The sequence below is a fragment of the Pygoscelis adeliae genome, unplaced genomic scaffold (genome assembly GCF_000699105.1).
Source record: "Pygoscelis adeliae isolate BGI_AS28 unplaced genomic scaffold, ASM69910v1 Scaffold622, whole genome shotgun sequence".
Taxonomy (NCBI): Eukaryota; Metazoa; Chordata; class Aves; order Sphenisciformes; family Spheniscidae; genus Pygoscelis; species Pygoscelis adeliae.
The window spans coordinates 13701-27533 of record NW_008824297.1 but is presented as its reverse complement, the minus strand read 5'-3'; the positions used below and the strand labels follow the sequence as shown (position 1 = coordinate 27533).

The following is a 13833-nucleotide window of genomic DNA, read 5'->3' as shown; positions in this document are numbered from 1 at the left end:
GGTGCCCACGTCCCGCTCACCCGCCACTCACCGGGCAGCACCAGGAGCAGCAGGACTGTGCCCAGGCGCAGGTTCATGCTGCTTTGTGGGGTCTCCTGGCCGCCCCCGGCCATCCCACGATGCTCTGCTCCCCTTGTCCCGGCAGCTCTGCTCCTCCCCAGGCTCCCCCGGGGCCTGTGGCTGCTCCTCAGGCAACGGCCGTGTCCTCATTTCCCTTCTGCGAACCCCTCGGTTGGCAAGTGACCTCCTGCCCCAGCTCACAGCAACGGCAATAACCGTCAGAGCCGCGTTGTTTCCCCCTTGACCGCTTCCCCCAACTGACTCGGGGCTTTTTTTCCTTCCCCTTCTCCCTCGCGTCCTGCCAAGTCCTCGGCCGATGACCCCCACCAGCCCAGCGATGTGCCAGGGCATCCCTCTCCCAAACTGGGTACGCCGCCAGGCATCGACGCGAGCTGCCGGGGATCAAACATCCCCTTCCCGGGAAGGTCCCCCTGTCCCAGACGGGAGCTGGAGCTGGGTGGAAGGGGATGAGCTGCAAGCGGAGCATCGTCCGGAAGGGGAACTGGTGGGTTGGGAGACGTGGCGCTGCGCTTACAAGCGGCACAGCCAGGAAAGCCGCGCTCTGCATGGCCCCGCAGCCACCGAGGGAGGCGATTCCCACCCTGCCAAACCTCCCTCTTCGGATTCCCGTCCTCCCCTGGCCTCCTCCACTGTGCGGTGAGTGTCTCCAGAGGCTGCAGCAGCTTCCTGAGCCACAGCATCCCCCCCCCATCACCCCGACCCCTACGGCACCGGGCTGCCAGTGCTCTGCCGGGAGCGCACTTACTGGTCCCAGCTCAGCAGGCGCCTACAGGGTGAAACGCCGGGTCCTGCCCCAGGGATGGGACAACCCCGGCCGACGGATGGATCCCATTGGAAAGCCCACGAACGCACCCAGCAGAGACCTCGGCGAGCCACACTCCGAGCAGGAACAACTTTAATGGGCACAAGTCTGGTGTGCGGGTGCACTCATTAAACTTCTACACCATCCAAAAATAGACGTTCAACAAAATAACAAAAATAGATTATTTCAGCTGCTGGAGGGTGTTGCGGGGGCAGAGTTATTCTGTCTTCACTGAGGAAGGACCCTCTCGGTGACCACCAGCAAGGGCTGAAGATGGGGCCTTTCCCACTCATCATCCCTGGCCTCAGGGCACGAGAGGGGATGTCCGGAGGCACTGGGGACCCTGTCCCTGCCCCTTCCACTTTCTACAGCCCCTGCTGCCTGGGGAAGCAGCCCTCCCTCCTGCCTCAAGGACGCCAAGCCGAGGGATGCGCCGCTGCCCGGCAGGATGCGGTGGGTGGGAAAATTGGGGAGGGGGCCGGCAGAGGCGAGGGGCTCGGGGCGGCCGGCCCCGCTGCAGGTCCCTGGGCTCCTAGCAGCCCCAAGAGGTGGGTGCAGTAGCAAAGCGGACGGCGTCAGTCCTTCCCGCGGCCGTCCTCCGCACGGGGAGCCCCAGCACGGCACGGCGGGGGCAGTGCCTCTGCAGAGGTGGCTCTGGCTGCTGTTGGGCTGCAGTTTGACACTGTCGGAGCTGCTCTGCGAGTCAGGGGACTTTCTCGCCTGCAGCACCATGGTCCAGTACCAGAGGAAGATGAGGAAACCTGGGACAGGAGGGAGGAGTCATAGAATCATTTAGGTTGGAAAAGACCTTTAAGATCATCAAGTCCAGCCGTTAACCTAGCACTGCCAAGTCCACCACTACACCATGTCCCTTAGTGCCACATCTACACGTCTTTTAAAGACCCCCAGGGATGGTGACTCAACCACTTCCCTGGGCAGCCTGTTCCAGTGCTTGAAAACCCTTTCAGTGAAGAAATTTTTCCTCATGTCCAATCTAAACCTCCCCTGGCACAACTTGAGGCCATTTCCTCTCGTCCTATCGCTTGTTACTTGGGAGAAGAGACCAACACCCGAAGGGAAGGAAGGGTGGGTGAACCACCTCTAAGGACCAACAGCAGTCGAGAGCGAGCCAGCCAGCCTGCCAGGGATGGCTCGTACCCCCATCACCACCCCATCAATACCCCATAAAAGCCCCAGTGCCCTTTGGAGGAGCCCGGCATCCCAGGCATCCTGGGCCTGGCATCCCAGGCTCACCTTGGAGGGAGTTGATGATGGTGAAGATGTAGAGGGAGACGAGGCGGAAGACGCCGGAGGTGAAGGAGAAGAAGACCAGCACCCAGGGGATGCCCAGCAGGATGCTCAGCCCAAAGAGGGCTAGGACGTGCTTGAGCTTGTGGCCCTTCTTGTTCTGCCGGAGGATCTCCCGGATCATGGCCCCCAGCATGACCGAGTTAAAGAGGAACACCAGGCTGAACAAACCCAGGTTCACGACATTATGGATCATGGGGCTCGTGATCCAGCATCTGGAGAGAGGAGAAAGGGCAGAGGGTTATGCTGTGTCATCCCACAGGGACATGAATTGGAGGGGTTGGGGGAAGCACGAAGGTGTGGTGCAAACCCAGCGCCCAGCTTAGTTAAACAGGGAGGGGGAATCCCCCCCCACCACCCTGCACAAAGCCCCAGAAAACCCACAGGTGGGCTAAGGAAAGCCTGTAGGACACGATGAAGGTTTAGCCAGTTGACTTTATCTAAGACCAGGGACCAGACAACACATTTCCCATGACTTACATGGTTGCGTTGGTGGATTTGCCACCAACGGATTCATAGACGGGAATGGAGAAGGGGCCGTAGTTCGTCCAGCTAGCCAGGAAGATCAGCATCACGCAGAAGAAAGGGAGTCCTGGGTGGCAAGAACGAGTGAGGCGGCTGCCCTAGTGCCCAGCCCTCAGTCCTCCTGGAAGGTTTTGTTGCCCCTTTCTGCCCGTATAGAGTACAAACCAATGTCCTCCCTCCCAAGGGGGAACTGAGGATGGAGCATGCAACAAGGACGCCCGGCGTAAGCCCCGGCCCGGGAGCGAGCTGTGCTGCATCGACCCCAGCTGGGGGTCTCCCAGGGCCACGGAATTTTAGGCCACAAAAGATCATGAGATCTTCCTACCGCGGCTTCCTGCCCAAAGCATGGCAGAGACGCGTGGGTGCTTCCTGCATCAAGCCCAGGTCTCTGGGCTGTCCTGGATGTTTCTTTCAGAAAGAGAGGATCCCATCACTATTTAAAGACCCCAAGCAGTGGCTCTCACATGCCTCCCTTGCTGGGTGACCCACCCTTGCTCTAGCACCAGCTTCTGCTCTCAGCCACCAAGTCTCCTCCACCGAGTCTCTCAGCAGAGAGACCCCTCTGCTCTCAGACATCTGCTCCCCCACAGCTACGTCTCCATCCCCATCCAGGCACCACAGATGGTGGGAAAGACCTAGCGGGGTGCCCCTCCGCCCCCATTGCCCATGCCCTCAGGGCATCTCTGCCTCCCCCATGCTCACCCCAGCCCACCAGGCAGAGCTTGAGGAGGAAGCGGTCATGGTAGGCGTTGAAGACTTCGATCACAAGCCGGTACAGGTTGTAGCCCTCAATGCCCATCCAGGTGAGGCAGCTCAGGAGGGAGAAGTGCAGAAACAGCCCCCCGGCTCTGCAGACTGCCTCGCTGCTGCTGGAAGCCAAGTGCTCGGAAATGAGGAAGGTGATGTCCAGGAGGAAGATGGCACCCAGCAGGTTCATGTGGATGTGCATGCTTGTGATCTGGTCTCGCTGCTTGCTCCTGGAGAAGCAAGGAGGGGGGACACCTCACCACCATGCCTGGCCAGCATCCTTGGTGTCCTACAACACCCCACAGCTCCGCGTGGGGCAGCTCACCCTCGCCAGAAGAGCCAGGAGACCCTCTGGCTGAGAGCCTAACCCCACGGGTAGGACCACCCGTTACATGTGCAAATTCAGGCCCCTGCAGCTGACCCTGCATTTCAGGTCTAGGCCATGGGGGGTAGAGAGCGACATCATTTCAGCTCTGAATCATCCAGCGACATGACTCAGGAGAAGACACTCATGTTCTCCACCGGGCCCTTGAAAAGATCTTTGCAGGCTTCTGCTTGCCGGATCCATAACAACACCCAAGCTGATTTTCCAAAATCATTGAAAACAGCCGGCGTTTTCAAGCACCCTGCGGGAGACCTGACCAAGGGTGTGGTTTCTGGAGAGCAGAACTCTGCTTTCTTCAAGCATGGCTCCTTCACCATGCTTCTAGCCAGGACACCAACTGTGTTTGGAGAGCTTGCTCCCACCCAGGCGTAGTGGCAATGGACAGGACACAGACAGGGAGCGTGGGGTGATCTGTCAGACCATACCTGAAGTAGAGGAAGAAGATGGTGCAAATGGATGCCAAAGCTGAGATCAGGCAGCCGATGTAGGTTATGATACTCAGGTAATCCCTGTGTATGTAGGCGATCTCCGGGGAGGATACCTGAGGAGGAGGAGGAACGAGAGATGGTGAGGAAAAACAGCTGGTGGGAACGACGTAGAGAGCTGCGGGAAGGCGCTACCCACCATCAGCACGGCAAAGTAGGTGAGGTGGTTGCATCTGCAGTCCGTCCGGCTGTCCCCCGTTGCTGTTGCACAACCATAGCTGTCCCAGCTCCCAGAGCCGGCTGCGCAAGAGAAAGGGAGAGCGTCTGGTGAGCAGCAGGAACATCTGCTTCGGGTTTGTGGATCTTCAGGGCAAGGTGTCCATGGCAGGGGGGAGGACAAAAGTGGGGGTCCCAGTTTGTCCCATGCCAAGCACACACACTCAGATAGCACCCTCAGCACCAGGGCCCATCCCTAGGGGAGGGAGAAAGCTCTTAAATTGGATATGGAGGGGAAAACCTGAAATCAACCCCATGGGAAAGGTTTATGGAGCTGGAGCGAGGAAGGGAGGTGCGGAGCGACTTTCACTCCTACCAGCAGGTCTGTGGTACCCTGCAAAAGGAGCAAAGGCAGCGCCTGGCTTCACACCCAAGTGCAGGAGCACTCACCGGTGGGGTCCTCCTGCCAGAAGACGCACAGCGGGGTCACGTTCCTCTGCAATGACAAAACCATGGGCCCTGGTCAGGATGGAGCTGTGGATTTGTTGCCCGGACAGCACATTTGATATGGAAGAACATGGGGCAGGAGGCGAGACGGTCTCAGGAGACAAACCATCCCCTATCACGGGAGCGGGCTCCAGGCGGAGACCGTTCTCTTGGCAGCTTGCGGAGCAGACACTTCCTCCCAGGTCCCCTTTCTCAAACAAGGGGTCCAGCTTTGAGCAGGCGCCTGACAGGGTCGTGAATGAGCCAAGGGACTGTTAACTCAAAGTGCCTCCCAGCCCTGGAGACTGTGCTGGAGGCGACATATCTGCAAAGCAGCATCTCCTGGACAGGAGCAGGCAGCGCCACCACCAGTGCACACGGTGAAGCCGTGATCACGATACAGCCCCAGAAGACGTAGCAGACCCTGTACAGGCAGGCCAAGGGCACAGACCTGCTGGATTGTGACCACTTTCTAAGCCTGAGCCTGAGCCCTAAGGAGGGCCTGAGCCCTCCTTGCCCCTCCATTCCTGGTGGGACCAGGTTCCATGAGGCTGTTTCCCCACCTACCGGCAGCTGGCCATGGAAGAAAGTGAGGACCACTGGATCGGAGAGGTTGGCCACCACTGTGTCCACCAGGGAGATGCCGATCACCTTGTCACCCAGGACGTGGCTGCTGTTTTCATCCTGTGGGAGAAGAGGAGGCGATGGCAGCATGGGAAGGATTGCTGCTGGGCATGAAGCGGGTGAGAGTCCCCAAAAAAGAGGTCCCATGCCTCTTTCCCCGTCAAGCTTCTAGCTCATGTCTGAAGCATCTTCTCCGAGCGAGCACCAGCACCCTGGTCTGGGCGGCATCCCTGCTGCCCTGTATCACCGGAGCCCCCAGCACGGTGGGGACACCCCACCATGCCATGCGTCTGGGTGTTACCTGGAACATGGTCTGGCTATTGATGTCCATGAGGAGCACCCTGTGCTCCACCACCTCCTCCCTCTCCTTCGCTGTCACAAACAGGCTGCTCGGCAGGTCCACCGCGAACCCATGGACCTCTCCACCCTCCTGCAAGGAGAGACTCGTCAGGAAAGAGGTTGGGAGAGGTGCTGTCGGACCAAGACCACCAGGGCAGGCTGCCCGGGACCCACCTCTCTTTGGGAAGCAAAGGCCAGGTGCCGAGGAGCCCAGGTGGGCTGGACCCTCAGGACGGTCGCGTGCACGGTGGCCTTCCCAAAGGTCTGGTTCTGCCCTTCAAGCTCCACCTTGGCCAGCATCTTCTCCAGCTCCCCGAGTTTGCTGTCGGGGAAGGGGTGCAGTAAGCAGGGGGCAGCGGGCACCGCACCGACAGCAGGGGGAAAAGGACAAGCCAGGCATCCGCTGCTCTGTGGCTCCCGTGGAGGGCGCCGGGGGCTGGGCGATGAGGCTGTCCAAGGCAGCGAGCTGTTCCTCCACATCTTGCTCCCAGACGGGCATGCTCTCTGGAGAGGCTGACGGGCACACAAAAGGAAACGTCGTGAGATGCATGGACAGAGCGGGCTTCCCCGTGCCCCGAACCAACCGGGCACAGTCCTGGTGCCCTTCGGCCAGTGCACTTCCTGCACTTCGGCCGCAACAACCCCATGCAGCGCTACAGGCTTGGGGAAGAGTGGCTGGAAAGCTGCCTGGCGGAAAAGGACCTGGGGGTGCTGGTCGACAGCCGGCTGAACATGAGCCGGCAGTGTGCCCAGGCGGCCAAGAAGGCCAATGGCATCCTGGCCTGTATCAGAAATGGTGTGGCCAGCAGGAGCAGGGAAGTGATCGTGCCCCTGTACTCGGCACTGGTGCGGCCGCACCTCGAATACTGTGTTCAGTTTTGGGCCCCTCACTACAAGAAGGACGTCGAGGGGCTGGAGCGTGTCCAGAGAAGGGCAACGAGGCTGGTGAGGGGTCTGGAGAACAAGTCTGATGAGGAGCGGCTGAGGGAGCTGGGGTTGTTTAGCCTGGAGAAAAGGAGGCTGAGGGGAGACCTCATGGCTCTCTACAACCACCTGAAAGGAGGTTGTAGCGAGGTGGGGGTCGGTCTCTTCTCCCAAGTAACAAGCGAAAGGACGAGAGGAAACGGCCTCAAGTTGTGCCAGGGGAGGTTTAGATTGGATGTGAGGAAAAATGTCTTTACTGAAAGAGTGGTTAAACATTGGAACAGGCTGCCCAGGGAAGTGGTTGAGTCACCAACCCTGGGGGTATTTAAAAGACGGGTAGATGAGGCGCTTAGGGACATGGTTTAGTGGGCATGGTGGTGTTGGGTTGATGGTTGGACTCGATGATCTTAGAGGTCTCTTCCAACCTTAATGATTCTATGATTCTATGGTGGGAGCAGAAAGCAGAGGGCTTCAAGGTGACCCCAAGCTCAGGGAGCTGATGGAGACCCCAACCCAGAGGGCTTCTCCTGCTGCCAGGAGCTCGGTTCCCACCAAGGCCATCGGGACCAGGCTGGCTGAGGCTAGCTAGGTGCCTAGCAGTGCAGACAGGACCCTCGGAGACCTCTGCAAAGGCCATGATTTCCCAGGATTTTAGGGGCAAAACACTTGAAAATCTCCATCTTCATCTTTTGGGAGCCTGGGTACCCGGGGCTGCCTCTGGGCTTCTTCAGGCAAACCTATGTCCCCTTCCATCACCCTTCAGCTGTGTCTTCACATCATCACGCTGTAGCACATACTGGGACACCACCAATGCTCTGCCAATGGCTAGGGAATGGGCTGGGGATGAAACGAACGCTTTATTTCATTAAAACAACGTTGAATTGCCTTTACCGGGGAAGAAGTATTCAGATGCACTGTCAAGGGAGGTGTTCTTCCCGCCCTTTGAGATGCAGGACACATTGAAGATGGAGGTGCTGGTTCGTTCAGTCTTCTGACTCTCCTTCCCCCGGGTGATGCTGCCGGACAGGTCCCCACCCAGGAGGAAGCTCTGCTTCCCATACACCAGCCTCAGGGTCCTGTTGGCCTTGAACCAGTAGAGGCAGAAGCGGTACCTGCCCAAAGCCGGGGGCAAGCTGCACATGTAGTAAGAGTTTCTTCTGTTTGGCAAAAAGGGCCTTTTTATTATCAGCGCCTGGGCCGTGTTCTCGATGGTGATGGTGGCAGGGCCATGCTCATAGATGACGGAGCTGTTCTGGGTCTGGTTTCGGTCACCGCAGAAGCAGAAGTCCTCTTCCCGGTGGCCGCTGGCTCCCACACCTGCGTTGCACAAGCAGACGGAGACGCCGGTTCAGCCGGAGGGGCGGCCACCCCCGGCAAACACCACATTCCCATGGCAGCCGTCGCGCGTGGCACAGCGGGCTCTCTGCCCCAGACATCCCGACCCCGTCCTGGATGGGCTGCGTGATGTCGGCCACCTCCCTGACATCCCCATGGCCATGCTGGGAGGGTTTGCCAGGGAGCCAAGGCTCCTGGGGCAGCAGGACTTCCCACGTCATGGTGCCACCCTCTCCCAGGTGCCACCACCTGTGTCGGCAGAGACGGACAGAGGAGCTCTCCATTTCCAGAAGGGATGGATGGAGACCATCTCCTTCCTCTGGAAAAGACCCATCCTGCCCTGGACACCCCACCAGAGGCACGTCAGCGCATGAGATGTTTCACCTCTGTGGAAGCCACAGCTGCAAACACCCCCTGGCACCCCTTGGTGCCTCCCAGCCAATGTTTTGGGGCTGCCCATTATGTCCAGCAGCCCAAACCTGGCCCACCAGCCCGGGGCAGGACGTGGCTGAGGACAGCCTACCTTGGAGGGGGGAGAGAAGGAGCAGAAGGAGGACCTTCATCCCGGGCAGCTCTCTGCTTTGGCTTGGCCTCCGAGGAGAAAGCAGAGCCTGGAAGGGTACAAAGGAAAGGGGCCACGTGAGTATTTAGGTACCAACCCATATCATGGGGTCAGGGGATGGAGAGCAAAGGCTGTGCCAGTGGGACACGGTCCGGTGTCACGGCCAGCTCCCCGGTGCCTCTGCCACCAGGAGGAGCCACGAGCACCGGGCATCCCGCCCGGCTGTGGGCTGGAAGGACGGGGGAGGCCAGCTGCCGGGTCGCCGGGCTCTCGGCACAGGGAGGGTGCCCCACCGGCCCGGCACAGGCATCAACCGCCAACGATTCAGCACGGGAGGGGTCCCCTCTTCCGCTCACTGCCTCGCATTTCGGTTTGGGCCTTGGCTTCTTATCGCAAGTGATAGGAACAGAAGGAAACAGTGGTTTCCTAATTCGCCAGCCCTAAAACTATTTTCTCAGGTGCTTTCAGCTCCTGCAGATTAGCCGAGGAGCCAGGAACGTTGCAAACCACTCCGTTATTTCAGCCCGGCAGAAATGGGCTCTCCCAGCGATGCCGACGCAGCAACTAAGGCTGCCAAAACCCCTTCTGCCCCTTGTGACCAGCCGGGCAACGTCCTCCGCATCCCCTTTCCCCACCCCTTCATCCTGCACTCTGCTCCACCACCCTTTTCTTTGTCTTTATATGCGGCCGGGGCTCCTGTAACCTGCACCCAGGCCAGCACCAAGCACCCTAGGGTGCTGCCACACCCATGTGCCCCACTCAGCCACAGCCTTCGCACCCGCAGCCCTTCCCATCGCACTTTCCGCCTTCCCCACACCGTGAACTGCATCTTCGGTGCTGCTGGGGTGCACCGAGCTTCGCCTCCTCCTCACGCTGCTGTCAGCCCAGCAACGGGTCGAGGCTGGTGGGACCCATCCTGCCAGGGGCCAGCAACCAGCGAGAGCCCCCCCCAGGGCGGGACAGCATCGGCAGGAGCTGCCGGACCGGCCGGCGGAGCCAAACGCTTTGCCAATGCCCAAAGCCAAGCCGGCACCTGGTTTGCCACCGCTGCACCCCACTCCTGTGCCGCTCTCAAAGCACCCTCCTTGAAATGCACTGAGTGGCCAAACTCTGTTTCGTGTGCTGCAAGCAGGTGCCAGGGCACCCACCAGCATCACCCGCAAAGGCTCACGAGCTCTCCCAGGCACCCAGCGGTCGTCAGGTGGGAAGGCTGGGGGGGAAACCGCTTGCTTGAAAACTTGGCCTCCCTGTTAGCAGGTTTCTCCCACCAGCACGGGTTTCTCCTGGCGGTTTCTCCGGCCGGCACGGATCCAGGGCACATCCTGCCCCGGCACAGCCCGCTCCCCGTCCCTCCCCGTCTGCTTCTTGCAGCAGTTTATCACTGGAAGACAGGGGCTTCGGGTAGTTAATTAACCTGCTGCCAGGGGCATAATTGAGTGTGGTGCTAACGAGGTTCCCCAGTGTGGGCTGGGAGGGTATGGCACAGGCATGACTTGGCAGCAGTAGCTGGATGCGGATGGGGCTGGCATCCCGGTGCCTTGCCGCACACTTGGGAATCACACACGTGTATCCAAAAAGCACGGATCCGGGGTGGCAAAATGCCGGTGGCAATGGGAAACACCTGGATCGCTTAAAAGCAACAGAGCGGCACATGAATGCCAACCGTGGCATGATGGCACAGAGCCGGTGTGCCGGGAAAGCATCCCCTCCGGGTGGGGAATGCTGAATCCCAACAAGGCTTCAGCCCATCCCGCTGCGGGGGCTCCGTTGGGATTCTATTGGGGCGGTCGGAGGACAGGATCAGCCCCTTTCAGCCGTTACTCAACCGGGACCAGAAATCCCTGTGGGGATGTGGGTGGGGGAGCTGGTATTTCCCCTCCAAGCCCTATATGGTCCCGCTCGCCCCGACGCCGATTACAGTTTCCTGAGCCAAACAATAGCAAGAGAAAATCCCCCGAAAATGGTTTCGCAGCGGGTGAACACGGTTCCCATCCACGCCGGCGATAAGCAGCGCCGGAGGGAGGCAGATGCACCGAGCCCACGCCGGGGCTGGATCCTGCTCCGTCATCTTCCCATCCCTGGGCGGCAGTGGGGACACGCGGCATCGCCGCCCCTGGGTACCCGCGGCGATGCCGTGCGTCCCCGCTGCCACCGGGGCACCTCCCCAGTGTCACCCATCTTCAAAAGCCCCGCACTATCATGGTGACCAAGCAGAGACCCCCTTTGGCAGGATGGCTTTACCCGCTGCCCCAGCCAGAGCCTGGGGGCTGAGTTCCTCCAAGAACAATAACGCACAGAAAAACTCCTGGTTTGGCCCCAAAATCAGCCAGATGATGTAAAAAGAGGTGGCGGGGACACCGCCGACGCTATGCAGTCTGGACCAGGCTCCCTCACCACCGGCACGGAGGAAGGCTCAGCCCTGGGCATCACATTGTATCCTCCCACTAAAAGAACATGCTGATCTTGGAAAGAAAAGCCAAGGAATAATATTGCGGCCTTTAAACCTGGAGGCAAATGGGAAAAAAACCCTAAACCACAAAAAAAAAAAAAAAGCCTGGACTTTATTACCACCTTACTGCTCTCTGGGTGACTTGGCAGCAGGTATTTAAGCTTTTGGAGGTGGCACGTGGCTTTTGGACGTGACGTTTTTCCCGAGGAGAAGGGAAGATGCTCTGACGCCTCAAACAAACACCGGAAACGGGGAGATCCAGGGGCTTTTATCTCTGTTTCCCTTCCAGGTCCGTTAGAAAAATGCGCCGATGCTCTGTTCCTCGAGATTCCACACCTCATCACCCGCAGCCTGTTACCCAGGCAAGAACACGGGAACCGGATGGGGAAACTGAGGCACGGAGAGGCAATCCAGGACGGGCTCCCCAAGATTCAGAACAGCTTTGCATGACCAGCCTCCATCGTAGGGACCGCAGACGATGTGCCCGGAGCTGGAGCTGCCCGAGGAGGCAGGTACCCTGGCGGGGACCCCCCCTGCGGAGGGGATGCTCCAGCGTCGGTCACCCGGGTGTTTCACAAAGTGCCCTTGTCCTTGGCCAGCGGCCCGTGCACACACGGGCCAGCCCGCACGTTATTCACGGCATCGGCATGCGAGCCTTTCCCGTCACCGGTGGGCGGCAGGGTCCGACCCGGCGCGTTTGTGAATGCCCGAGGAGCTGAGCGGCAGCTGCGCAACGCCGGCAGCCCGGCTGTGCCAAGCCTGTGTCGCAGGATCGGCTTTTCCTGGGCCGTGGGGTTGCACGCAACACCCAGCACCCGTGAGCTGAGTTTTGCCAACAGGACAAAACCAGACCCGATAAAGATTCCCACGGGAGCGGCACAGCTCCCTGCCAGATCCGTCCTTCACCAGCCGCTGGCAACCATCCCTTCCCAAGCAGGCGTGGGGAGAGCCGAGAGGAGGCTGGCACAGGCAGACCGCTGGCGTCTGAGGCTCTCGAGATAGAGGTTTTGCTTAAAGCTGGATCGTAACGTTCAAAATTTAAAAAAAATCCATTTCCTAAAAACCACCAGAGACAGAAATATCGCAGCAAACTAAACCAGCGCTTCCTCCAGCGCCTGGGCAACACGGCACCCGGCTCGGTGGCATGCAAAGCCTGTGGCTTCAGCAGGGTCGGTCAGCAAATGGTCTGCAAGGGACCAGGTACACCTGCGGCAAATTCAGGGCTGCCATGAAACGGGAACAAAGCGGTGCAGGTCGTCCTCCCCGGCACCCCACGCCACATCACCGGCCTCGGGGGGTACAGACAGCTGTCCTTACAGCGCGCTCCCACTGCTCAGCCTTCTGCGGGAGAAACCCCTTGGCCTCCTCCTGCGGGTCAGCTTGTACCTTCCCTCCACCCAAACCACCCCCCTGGGTTTTAAATGGCTTCCAAAACACCCCGTCCCCTCCCAGGTCTCGTCCCCCTCTGCATGAGCAAGGTCCCCATCGCCTGCCCGCACCGTGGGTGCCGGGGAAGGGAGGTACAGGGCGGTGCAGAGCAGCCCAGGACCACCCCAGATCGGGCTCCCAGGCATTTGGGGTTTGGCATGGGAAGCAGCCAACCCGGAGCCCAGCGAGGGTGAACCTGGTCCAGGCAGGCTTTCCTGGCTGCAGAAAAGCCAAGCACAGTGGGGGCGAAGGCTGCAGCACCCGAGGAGCCAGGTAAGAGGCCATGCCCGCCTCCCCCCCGCCCCCCTGGATCCCTGCCAAACCCCAGCTGTCGGTGAGCTGACGGGAAAAGAGCTGGGGGGTCGGAGCCCTCCCGAAAAACAAGCGCTGGCAGGCTGCCGCCCAGCTGGTACCACGCAGGCACTGGCACGCTGGGAGCCACCCGGCCCGCTGTCTGCAAACCCCGCAGCACTGCGTCCCTCCGACACCCACGGGTGCCACCGCAAGGTGCGGGGACAGCCAGCTCCGGGGGTCCCCGTCCCAGCAGCATGCAGTTGCTTGCAAACCTGTTGCTCTGCGAATAGCAGCCCCCGGGTCGCAGGATTAAGAGCTGGCCTGCAACCAAGTGTGCAGCATTTTTAGGCCTTGGCTTAATTTACGTGGGAGCTGCAAATCCAGTAAGGGGCACGGCAAAACCCACCATGGCTGCGGTCCTGGGCTTAAAGGATTTGCCCCCCCCACATCTCCAAAACACTCCTGGCTCCCCGCTGGCGGTGGAGCTTGGAGGGGGGGGACTGCAGCCCTTGGACTGTGAAATGAGCTTTGGCTGCCTTCCCTCCTCAACAGCCATTCGGACCTGCTGCCAGGAGGTTATTCCAGGAGACTTAATTTCAATTCTCCAGCTGGCCTCGCTGGGTTTTGCTGGTCCCTCTGGAGGGGTGGCTCAGGCAGCTTGCGGGCAGGGAGCACACAGAGCATCCCGCATCCCGCAGCGGCGTGCCAGGACCGGCAGCAGCAAGCTGAGATGTTGCAGGAGGAATCGCCCCAACAGGCATTTTAGGGGAGGGAGATCACCCTGTCGAGACACGCCGGCGGTCCCACGGGGATGCTGCGCCCTCCGTCAGGAGGGAGGAGGTGGAATGGGGCGCGCTGGTGGTTCTCCCAGGGTGGGAAGCGGCGGCCACACACAGGGCCCGG

At 60.2% G+C, this 13833-nt stretch overlaps 2 protein-coding genes across 2 annotated transcripts in view; both read right to left on the bottom strand.

The window, feature by feature from the left end:
- Nucleotides 1–113, bottom strand: part of GPR97 (G protein-coupled receptor 97) — a 5396-nt gene extending 5283 nt beyond the window's left edge. The window contains exon 1 of the mRNA XM_009318863.1: nt 32–113. Coding sequence (XP_009317138.1) covers nt 32–113 — 82 coding nt within the window. The remainder of the gene's footprint in view (nt 1–31) is intronic.
- Nucleotides 114–968: 855 nt separating this feature from the next.
- GPR56 (G protein-coupled receptor 56) lies at nt 969–8900 on the bottom strand. Its single transcript, XM_009318851.1, has 13 exons — nt 8721–8900; nt 7754–8179; nt 6328–6451; nt 6113–6260; nt 5901–6029; nt 5543–5659; nt 4940–4985; nt 4473–4573; nt 4274–4389; nt 3419–3693; nt 2672–2783; nt 2138–2406; nt 969–1644 (listed from the first exon to the last, which is right to left on the bottom strand). The coding sequence occupies exons 1-13, from the start codon at nt 8758–8760 to the stop codon at nt 1112–1114; spliced, it is 2436 nt and encodes an 811-aa protein (XP_009317126.1). The 5' UTR covers nt 8761–8900; the 3' UTR covers nt 969–1111.
- Between the last annotated feature and the right edge of the window lie 4933 nt (nt 8901–13833).